General features: G+C 43.2%; 2 protein-coding genes across 2 annotated transcripts in view; both read right to left on the reverse strand.

Moving 5' to 3' along the window:
• LOC139393229 (protein FAM3C-like) overlaps nt 1-12005 on the reverse strand; it is an 823321-nt gene that overhangs the window by 180476 nt on the left and 630840 nt on the right. The window lies entirely within an intron of this gene.
• Nucleotides 8396-9917, reverse strand: LOC139392646 (leptin-B-like). Its single transcript, XM_071140774.1, has 3 exons — nt 9893-9917; nt 9116-9287; nt 8396-8695 (listed from the first exon to the last, which is right to left on the reverse strand). Exons 2-3 carry the CDS (start codon nt 9275-9277, stop codon nt 8396-8398), a joined length of 462 nt encoding a protein of 153 aa, XP_070996875.1. The 5' UTR covers nt 9278-9287; nt 9893-9917.

The raw sequence follows: 12005 nt of genomic DNA on the forward strand, positions 1-12005 counted from the left end.
ACAAATAGGCGTTTTTTTTTTTCAACGGTTACAGATCCAGTTGCAGGGTGTTCATACGAATCTTTTTAAAGTGTGCTGCGGAGCTCTGCGAGATTTCTGTGATTTTCTATGATTTTCTGAAATAACACACACATACTAAACCCTCCGTAAATAACTCAGTTGTTAACGTAAAGACTTAAAACTCAGGATTCTGTAACAGCATACCCCAATGAGGATATGTGGTGATTTATAGCTTCCTGTGCCAACCGGAAGTGCCATAATTGGTGTCTCAGGGGCTGTTTCAAAGGGTTAAAAAAGTCTGATCTGTCCAAAACTTCATATATGTGATTAGGCAACCCCCATGAACTGTAAATCAGTCATTTTTCCCCAAAAAATTCAAAGGAAAAAAAAATCACACTAGAACACAACTTGAATGGAGGGACGTATTGGGGTGCGTAGAGACAGACAGTGGCTGCAATAGTTAGCTTTGTTCGAGCTAAAAAAGAACCGTCAGACCTAGAGTTCCGAAACTTTAGAAACCTGTTCTAGACCTCCGGTCGATGGTGCGTGGTGAGTTACGTGGCTCTAGACGGTTCTCGGACCGAGAAACAGCCTCATACATTTGCAATACCTTCAATTCATTTTGACCATTACGAAAATGACGACGTTTAGAAAAGTCTCAGAGACGCAAGGCTAGGTGCATTGAAACCGGCTCGGCCCATAGAGACAGACCCCAACGTTTCTGTCCGATAGCTCGTTCAAAGACCCCGTAGCAAGGCATGGAAAAAAGTGGATTTTCAGCACCAATTAGGGTTTTTCTCGGACACCAAATGACCTATCGAGCCGAAACTCGGGATTCGGGGTCGCCTCACATAGGACTTCACATAATGTCCGAACTGGACCCGCAGCTAGAACGTAACTATGTGTTTTACCTTTTTATTATGTTTTAAACTAAAGGCGCTGTGAATTATGGGACTGCTCTGACATATGTGATAGTTGGCTACTAAATGAGTAGGAAAAAGTGGGTTTGGTGTCAATTGATATCCATTTGGTGTCATAATGACATCTAATTGACTGATGGACACTGACTTGCTAGTTGACTTTTGTACATTTGCAATATGTTTAAACGGAGAGGGACCATCACCAAAATAGCATTCTGAAATCAACACAAAAAATGGCATCACCATAGTCTCCAGACTGTGCCGAGTTCAAGGAGACGCCCCGCTTGACCGTAGCTCGTTCTGAGTGCAGCAAACTTGAAAAAAAGAAGGCCCAAAATGAAGCCTGCACCACAATGTCATTTGATTTTGGGTGGCAGTGAGAGAACCGTTAGGGTGAGAAGCACAATTCCACCACATGAATGTTCCTAAGGTCCTCCCGATCTGAACAAGCCTAACCTTGACCGTGTGGCATTAACCCTTCACAGTAAAACAGGGTTTTTTGATCTCACAGATTACAGTGACATCTCTCCCCATAGGAATACATTGCCTGCACCACAAAATTCAACCTGAAGCCTATATGGGTTATGAATGCCGTATGAACCTGTCTTCGGTACCAGTCCATCAGGCCACTATGAGATCTACCTGTGTCGAATCTAAGCTTCCTGGAGCAACCGGAAGTGGTTAAAATGCCCCTAAAAGTGTTTACCCATACACTGCCTGCAGTTTGATAGACATGGTGCATTCAACCCTGTGTAGATCAGTCAATTCTTAACGTAAAGACTTAAAACTCGGGATTCTGTAAGTGGCTATGTAAATCAAGACATGTGTTTACTTATAGCTTCCTGTGCCAACCGGAAGTGCCTTTAATTGGGTCACACTCTCTGTTTCGAAGGGTTAAAAAAGTCACATCTCTCCAAAACTTCATATGTGTGACTAGGTAACCCTTCTGAACTGTAAATCAGTCATTAATCCCAACAGATGTCAAAGAAAAGCTCCCTCACACACACACAGGAAGGATGGAGTGATAAAGTGCGGTGCTTAAAGACACAGAGAGCAGGAAATGGCATTACCATTATCCCTAGGCCGTACCGAGTTCAGCGAGATATCCCGCTTGACCGTAGCTCGCTCGGTCTAGGCGCAGCGAGCATTAGAATAGTAGGCCCAAAATGAAGCCTGCACCACAATGTCATTTGCTTTTGGGTGACAGTGAGAGAACCGTTAGAGTGAGAAGAAAAATTGCACCACATGAATGTTCCTAAGGTCCTCCCGATCTGAACAAGCCTAACCTTGACCGTGTGGCATTAACCCTTAACAGTAAAACAGTGTTTTTTGATCTCACAGATTACAGTGTCATCTCTCCCCATAGGAATACATTGCCTGCACCCCTAATTTCAACCTGAGGCCTATGTGGGTTATGAATGCCGTATGAACCTGTCTTCGGTACCAGTCCATCAGGCCACTATGAGGTCTACCTGTGTTGATTCTAAGCTTCCTGGACCAACCGGAAGTGGTTAAAATGCCCCTAAAAGTGTTTACCCATACACTGCATGCAGTTTGATAGACATAGTGCATTCAACCCTGTGTAGATCAGTCAATTCTTAACGTAAGGACTTAAAACTCAGGATTCTGTAACAGCATACCCCAATGAGGATATGTGTTGATTTATAACTTCCTGTGCCAACCGGAAGTGCCATAATTGGTGTCTTAGGGGCTGTTTCGAAGGGTTAAAAAAGTCTGATCTTTCCAAAACTTCATATGTGTGATTAGGCAACCCCCATGAACTGTAAATCAGTCATTTTTCCCAAAAAAATTCAAAGGAAAAAAAAATCACACTAAAACACAACTTGGAAGGAGGGACGTATTGGGGTGCGTAGAGACAGACAGTGGCTCCAATAGTTAGCTTTGTTGGAGCTAAAAAAGAACCGTCGGACCTAGAGTTCCGAAACTTTAGAAACCTGTTCTAGACCTCCCGTAGATGGTGCGTGGTGAGTTACGTGGCTCTAGAAGGTTCTCACTAACATGCTGGAGACGCACAAAGAACTTTTCAAAGATGGCTACGGTGAAATACAAGACTTCACAGCAAAAGTCAGAGTGCAAGAAGGAACCAAGCCTATCTTTCACAAACCACGTCCAGTTCCCTATGCTCTTAAGGAAGCAGTAGAGAAGGAACTGGACCGCCTACAGAAGAATAACATAATCACGAAAGTAGTGAGGAGCGACTGGGCCGCTCCGATTGTTGTAGTCCCAAAGAAAGACAAGACCGTCAGAATGTGCGGTGACTACAAGGTCACAGTAAATCGCTGCATACTACCAGAGGAATATCCACTACCAAACGCTGAAGATCTGTTTGCCACTCTAGCTGGTGGGGAGCTTTTCAGTAAGCTGGACCTGGCATTCGCTTATCAGCAACTGAAGCTGGATCCAGAGTCAGAACAGTATCTGACCATCAATACACACAAGGGACTATTCAGATTCAATCGCTTGGCCTATGGAATCTCGACAGCTCCAGCGATATTCCAACACACAATGGATCAGATCTTGGATGGTATAGACCATGTTGTGTGCTTCATGGATGACATCCTCGTGTCAGCACCAACTATTGGAGAGCACCTTGTAGTGCTGGACAAAGTGATGTCAAGACTGGAGAAATACTGGAGTGAGAATTAAACGCAGCAAGTGTGAGTTCCTCCAGGACTCCGTGGAGTATCTCGGGTACAAGATTGATGCACAAGGCCTGCACCTAACCAACAGCAAGGTGGAAGCAATCGTTAACGCACCAGCACCCACAAATATCTCAGAGCTGAGGTCATTTTTGGGGGTCCTGAACTATTACGGAAAGTTTGTGGCAAACTTGTCCACATTGTTGCATCCGCTTCACCAACTGCTGCAGGCCGATACAAAGTGGAATTGGTCCCCACAATGTAAAGAAGCATTCAAGACTTGCAAACAGCGTCTGCTAAAGAGCAAGTGGCTTGCCCACTACAACACAGAGATGAAGCTGAGACTCGCGTGTGATGCATCTCCATACGGAGTAGGAGCCGTCATCTAACATGTTCTACCGTCAGGTGAAGAACACCCTATTGCATTTGCATCACGGAATCTGTCACCAAGTGAGAAAAATTATGCTCAAATTGAGAAGGAAGCCCTGAGCATAATATTCGGAGTGAAAAAGTTTCACAAATACCTCTACGGAAGGAACTGCTAACAGATCACAAGCCTCTGTTGGCCATCCTTGGACCAAAATCAACTATAACAACCCTTGCTGAACTTCGAATGCAACGTTGGGCTCTGATATTGTTAGCCTACGACTACGAGATTGAGTACAGACGATCCAGTGATCACGCAAATGCCGATGCACTATCGAGACTACCATACAATAGTAACTCCGACAGTGAAGATGATAGAGCAGTCTTCCAGATCTCTCTCATTGACGAACTGCCCATATCTGCTTCAGACATAGCAGAGGAAACAAGGAAAGACCCAGTGCTTTCCAAAGTCTTGGACTTAACATTAGGCGGTTGGCCAACCTTCGTAAATGATGATAACCTTCGTCCATTCATCGACAAGAAAGACCAGTTGTCCACTGATCAAGGGTGTGTTCTGTGGGGATCAAGGGTGGTGGTACCTCACAAATTCCAGAGGAGACTCCTATCTGACCTGCATGAGGGACATCCAGGGATCACTCAAATGAAAGCACTCGCTCGCAGTTATCTGTGGTGGCCTGGACTGGATCAGGACATTCAACAGCATGTAGGCCACTGCTCACCTTGTGAAGCTGTTCGCAACAAGCCTGCTGCCGCACCTCTTCATCCATGGTCCTGGGCTGCTACACCTTGGGAACGCATCCATGTGGATTACGCCGAGATTGACAAGCAACATTTCCTTGTTGTTGTTGATGTCCATTCCAAGTGGATGGAAGTGTTCCCTACTCAACTGACCACAGCTGAGAAGACCATCAATCTTCTCAGACACCTGTTTGCATCCTTTGTACTAGTCAAGGAGCTCGTATCGGACAATGGCCCTTCTTTCACGTCAAACGATTTTGAAATGTTTCTCAAGAACAACGGAGTAGGGCACATCCTGTCACCACCTTACCATCCGGCATCAAACGGAGCAGCGGAGGGAGCCGTGCAAACCTTTAAGAAGGCCTGGACTAGACTCGAGGTTCAGTCTGTGCCCACCCACCAAAGGCTTCCCCGGTTACTGTTTACTCACCGTAACACACCACACACAGTAACGGAACATGCACCAGCTGAACTGTTTCTGAAATGCCAACCACGTACCCGCCTAACATTGTTGAAACCAGACTTGTCAAGCACTGTGGCAAAGCACCAGCTACAGCAGAAGAAAGCTCATGACAGACACTCAAAGACTGTCAGAGAATTCAAAGAGGAAGAAAGGTTGATGGTACGTGATTTCAGACACCCCAAGCGCCTGTGGAACTCAGGTGTGATCTTGCAACGCAGAGGACCTTTGACTTACCAAGTCCAAATTGGTCATTGCCAGGTCAACGTTCATATGGATCATCTGCCATGGTCCAACGCCCCAGCAGAGACATGCCGAGAGAACAAGAACAATAACGACCCCCAGGACTATTCTCCTGACTGTGGATGTACGGGAGAGACAGAGCCTGACCTTCCACCCGGACCTGGCCCACCACCGGAAGCCCAGGAGGAGCTGAGATATCCTATTCGACAGCGAAGGGCACCTCATAAGCTTGACCTGTGAGTTGAGCTGGTTAAGGAGGTAACAGACAGTAAAACAAACAAACACTTTAATATGTCCTAGATATTACATTACCTGGGATAATTATTAGGACACAAACTACATCTTCGGGGCAGAATAATCCCCTGGATTTGTGCTGGGCTCTGAAAAGTCTGTTTCAACCCAGTAGTTGAAAAATGTTTAAGAATGCATTGTTCAGATATTGCATTAGTAGTTCCCTAACATATTTACCTTGTTCTCTGGGAGTTAAACACTATGGAGGAGGAGTGTAGTATCTGGGATCTACATCTGTTTATATTAGTTACTATGCTGTTACTAAGCAGTGATGCATTACGGCAGTGTTACGTTACTACACCTAATAGGAAATGCACATGCGCACTAGGGTGCCGGGAACTGTAGAGCACGAAGGGTTTTGACTAAACGAAAACCAACTGTACTCCGGTCTCCTGCCTGGTCATTTCTCCACAACACAAATATTACACCCGCCAATATCCAGTAACTTTGCACAGGCATTGATGAGGAGTGAGACAACATTCCACAGGCCACAATCAACAGCCTGATCAACACTATGCGAAGGAGATGTGTCATGCTGCATGAGGCAAATGGTGGTCACACCAGATATTGATTGGTTTGATGATCCACTTCTCTTATTTTTTAAGGTATCTGTGACCAACAAATGCATGTCTATATTCCCAGTCATGTGAAATCCATAGATTAGGCCTTAATGAATGTATTTCAATTGACTGATTTCCTTATATGAACAGTAACTCAGTAAAATCTTTCATATTGTTTCATGTTGCGCTTTAAAAAAAGTAAATCTGGCACACTCAAAATAGTATAATATGTTATGTATAACGCGAACGGCTAGCAACCCAAAGGTTGCGTGTTTGAATCTTATTGCGGACAACTTTAGCATTTGAGCTAATTAGTAATCTACTTACTACATTGTAGCTACTTTGTAACTACTTAGCATGTTAGCTAACCCTTCCCCTAACCCTAACTTTAACCTAACTCTTAAAGTTAACCCTAACCCCTAACCCTAAGCCCTAGCCTAGCCAACGTTACCAAGCTAGCTAATGTTAGCGTTAGTAACTTATCTACCTAGCTAACGTTAGCCACAATAAATTGTTGAATGTTTTGAATTGAATGTTTTTCAAATTCGTAACATATCATCAGAATTGCCATTCGTAACATATCATATGAAATGAATGATGGACATCCACAAATGAATACATACGTAACATATGATACTCATTGGAGTGGTTCGCATTTACGTACAGAATAATACGAAATACTCTGAGAGTGTGTTTTTAAGGGATATGATAGTTTTGCTCGTTTCAAAATTATTTATTGCAAAATTACAAAACAACACATCCAACACATCCAAACAAAGCTCTAGGTAACAATGCTACAGAAGCTGAATTATTTCATTTAAAAAATAGCATCCCTAAAATACATTGACCTAGGCCAGGGCTCTCCAACCCTGTTCCTGGAAAGCTACCCACCTGTCGGTTTTCACAGGGTTGGAGAGCCCTGGTCTGAGCCCACCTGTCGGTTTCACACAGGGTTGGTGTAACGGCGTTCTTCGTTTGTTGAAAGAGAGGACCGAAATGCAGCGTGGTGGTTACTCATGTTCTTTAATGAAATAAATGACGATACATGAAATAACTAAATGAATACGAAAACAACAAACGGAACGTGAAACCTAATACAGCCTATCTGGTGAACACTACACAAAGACAGGAACAATCACCCACAAACAAACAGTGAAACCCAGGCTACCTAAGTATGATTCTCAATCAGAGACAACTAATGACACCTGCCTCTGATTGAGAACCATACTAGGCCGAAAACATAGAACTGCCCCAAAACATAGAAAAACAAACATAGACTGCCCAACCAACTCACGCCCTGACCATACTAAATAAATGCAAAACAAAGGAAATAGAGGTCAGAACGTGACAGTTGGAGAGCCCTGGCCTGAGCCCACCTGTCGGTTTTCACAGGGTTGGAGAGCCCTGGTCTGAGCCCACCTGTCGGTTTCACACAGGGTTGGAGAGCCCTGGCCTGAGCCCACCTGTCAGTTTTCACAGGGTTGGAGAGCCCTGGTCTGAGCCCACCTGTCGGTTTTCACAGGGTTGGAGAGCCCTGGCCTGCGCCCTCCTGTCAGTTTTCACAGGGTTGGAGAGCCCTGGCCTGACCCCACCTGTCGGTTTTCATAGGGTTGGAGAGCCCTGGCCCGAGCCCACCTGTCGGTATTCACAGGGTTGGAGAGCCCTGGTCTGAGCCCACCTGTCGGTTTTCACAGGGTTGGAGAGCCCTGGCCTGAGCCCTCCATTTCAACTATAAAACCTTTTTACAACTGTTCATTCTTCAGTGCCACAAAAGCTTCAAACAACTCATTAGATAATTGTATTGCACCTCCGTCAAAAAGAGCATGAAGAGCTATCAGTGCTACAACAATACATTTTAAACATGACTTTTAAAGCATTAAATATTATTATAACAAATAATCATTAATAGTTATGAACAGAATAACAATACATTCATAATAATAAGACAAAATACATTTAAAGAAAAAATGATATAAAAACATCATTTAGAATAACACTGTGTGTGGTGTGTAGAAACTATGCATCTGTGTGTGGTGTGTAGAAACTATGCATCTGTGTGTGGTGTGTAGAAACTATGCATCTGTGTGTGCCTGGTTATCCGGCTGCCTGACTGCTCCTGTGTAAATGTGTGGGGTCTCAGCAGATCTTGAGCTTGTCCAGGTTGAGACTGATCTTCTCCATGTATCTCTGCCCCTCCACCAGGCTCTGATAGACCGTCTTCAGGGCCTCTCCACCAGGCTTGGCCAGATCAGGGCAGCCCAGGGCCTGGGACAAGGAGTGCACCCACCCCCGCATGCTGGACAAGTCTTCATACACCTGACCACACCTGCTGTCTTGCAGACTCTCCTCCAGGCCCCCCAGGTGGACCCAGATGGAGGCCAGGCCCTCGATGGGGGGGTTCATGGGGTGGAACTCCATCTCTGGGGGAACGTCGAACTGAGGAAATGGAGGGAGAGTAGAGGGATTTGTATATTTGTTTTTCTTTTCTTTGCATTTATTAAATATAAAATAGTTTTATGGACATTGGTTATGTAATGCATTGTATTTCTTTCTAAGGAATCTTTAGTTCACAGGGATTATCTTAATCATTTTAATCAGTAGACTTTGCATGATACTATGCTGAGCGAGTCAGTCAGTAAAATATGCCCTCATGTTTTCTTTAACCACATTCATGTTTGACTCAAACTGTACATGCACATACACATGCGCCCACACATTGCTATTAAGCGAAGGTCTGTAGTACACCCAACCATATTTTTATTGAACAAATTGATCCTACTCATGTCCGTTGACCACAGAATATTTTGACGTCGTATCCCTCATACAGAGTAGCTGAGTAAGAGGTGTGTGTGGTACCTCGGTCAGATAATTCTTTATGTGGACCAAAGTGATCATGGCCAGCAACTTGATGTTGTTCCTCATCTGGACGTCCCCGTTGAGGGGCCGACCGCGTTGAGGGTGACACACAGACACAGACACCACCAGGCCCAAGCAGAGAAGGACCACAGAGACATGCATCTTGTTTTATCTGGAGAACAATACAAATACCACGCTATTTAATATATAGTAATAAAATAAGATATAACATTTAGCAGACGGTTTTTCAAAATCAACCAAGTCATACAATTTAAAGGGGCAATCCGTAGTTGCTACATCCATTTGAAAATAAAAATAAATTAATGATATGTACCCATTGAAGAATATAACTTAGAAATGCATTAGTCCAACTGTTATACCTCATCAGAACCCAAAATATAAACTTGTTTTACTCCAGTGTTCGAAAATAACGTAAATGTAAACAAACAGTATATAGCCTCAAAACGTGGTTAAAGTCTATTAAGTTTTTTCACCACAACCAAGATGCTGCATAGAAAATGTGGTTTAAAATTACATTTGTTTTCATGTAAAAATCATAAATAATCTGTAAAATCAAGAAAAATAAAATGACTGAATATGTCTAAAATTGAATGCAAGCATAATTAGTCTGTTTCTTCAAAAACTTAACTTTGAGCTGTCATGCCACTCAAATTTACATACTCATCTTCAGAATCTCATGTTCTCTCTCCTCATCCACAACTGTCCCTTAGAGCTCTATCCCCGTCACCCCCAGTCAGTGCTGGAGTCAAGTCTTACCTGGTGGTTGTGAGGCTGTGGTGGATGTGTGATAACCAGAAACATCCATGCCTCCATGCATGCTTCCCTGGCTTTATAGCTGTTGGAGCCCTGTCCGGTTGACTCACAGCCTGCGTGAATCATCATCACTGTGTCACCCCCAGGTCCTGGGCAGCTCCTCTCCTCCTACCCCCCCTAACCCCCACCTTCTTCCTCCATCCGGACCCAGCCCATGGGCCCAGACACATCCAGCCCGTCATGGTGCAGGTCAGGACATTCATCTACATGTATTTATGCTCCCTGAAGAACCAACACACTGCACGGTGAAATTTTAAGCTCATGTCCAGACAGCCAGTTCATGTTTTTAAGTTGAGTTTTTTACCTATTAACAACGTCTCATTGTTTGTAAGGATTGAAAGAGACCATGTGATGAAGTAATCAATAATAGATGCCAATTATCTAGTTATAGATCACTTTACTAATCAAATAGATGATGACTCATTCTATTATGTGAAAATGCATTATAATGGTGTGAGTTTGATTGTATTGGATCGATTTCCATAATTCAAATTTCAATAAAAATACATTTATTGCCATAGGTAATTGTGTAATTTAGCAGTGAAATTGAATTGAATTGTGGATTAAACTGTGACACGTGGTGCACAATTTAGAAGATGAAAAATGAAAGGGCACTATAGTCCCAAAGACTATAATCAACCGAAGGATGCATTTTCCTTTACTGAAGTCACTGGTATCTCAATGCAGTACTGTTTCTTACAGCAATGTGCAAAGTGAATCCCCAGAACTAGTGAATGTTAACTTTTCACCTTTCACATGGGCATCCTGGGAACCTGAAGCTGATTCTGCAATCCAAGAAGCTGATTCAGTGTTTACTGTGACAGTCTAGTAAAATGTAATTTTGCCAGTATTATTTTCATAGAATTGAAAGAAACTGCCATAGTTGGCTGATTGCATTACTATTAGTAGCTAGTTAGCTAGCTATTTCTATTAAGAAAATACAAATAATGCTGACTGCAGCTTTGAAACCCATTAGCCTTAAGCTTTAAAATTATGAGTGTGTTTGCTACTGTATAGCATATACTCTCACACCTTCTATCAGACAATGGATGTAACTGCTCCACCCGCAACCACAGGACACTCTTGAGGGTGGTGCGGTCTTCCCAACCCATCACCAGGGGCAAACTACCTGCCCTCTAGGACACCTACAGCACCCGATGTCACAGGAAGCCCAAAAAGATCACCAAGGACGTCAACCACCCGAGCCACGGCCTGTTCACCCCTCTATCATCCAGAAGGCGAGGTCAGTGCAGGTGCATCAAAGCTGGGACAGAGAGACTGAAAAACTTCCACCCGGTTACGCAACCCTGCACATTAGAGGCTGCTGCCCTATATACATAGACTTGGAATCACTGGCCACTTTAATAATGGAACACTAGTTTAAATCATGTTTACATACTGCTTTCCTCATCTCATATGTATATACTGTGTTCAATTCTACTGTATTTTAGTCAATGCCACACCGACAATGCTTAATCTAATATTTATATATTTCTTAATTCCATTCTTTTACTTTTAGGTTGGTGTGTATTGTTGTGAATTGTTTTTAGATTCTACTGCACTGTTGAAGCTAGGAATACAAGCATTTCGCTACACCCGCATATCTGCTAAATAGGTATATGTGACCAATAAAATTTGATTTGATGAATAATAACCTAATGATAATACTACTAATATATGGTCAACTGCATTTTCCAGCCATGATTTAATTTAATTAATGTGAAATGTCATTCCTCATTTTTTTGAGTTTTTGTGATGTAGTTACTTATCTATTACCAGGGTAAGTATGAGAAACAGCAACTTATCACAACTAGTTACCACAGTAATACCTTAGCATTGCCTCTTTATTGTGTGCTGTAATGTTGCTGCCAAAAAACAAACAAACAAAAAACATTCTTGCATGTTTGTTTATGATAATTAAGTAAGACTGAACCATTTAAAGCACGTGTCAAACTCATTCCACGGAGGGCTGAGTGTCTGCGGGTTTTCTCCCCTCCCTTGTACTTGGTTGATGAATTAAGGTCAATGATTAGGAAGGAACTCCCCTCACCTGGTT

Source organism: Oncorhynchus clarkii, chromosome 33 (assembly GCF_045791955.1).
Source record: "Oncorhynchus clarkii lewisi isolate Uvic-CL-2024 chromosome 33, UVic_Ocla_1.0, whole genome shotgun sequence".
Lineage (NCBI taxonomy): Eukaryota > Metazoa > Chordata > Actinopteri > Salmoniformes > Salmonidae > Oncorhynchus > Oncorhynchus clarkii.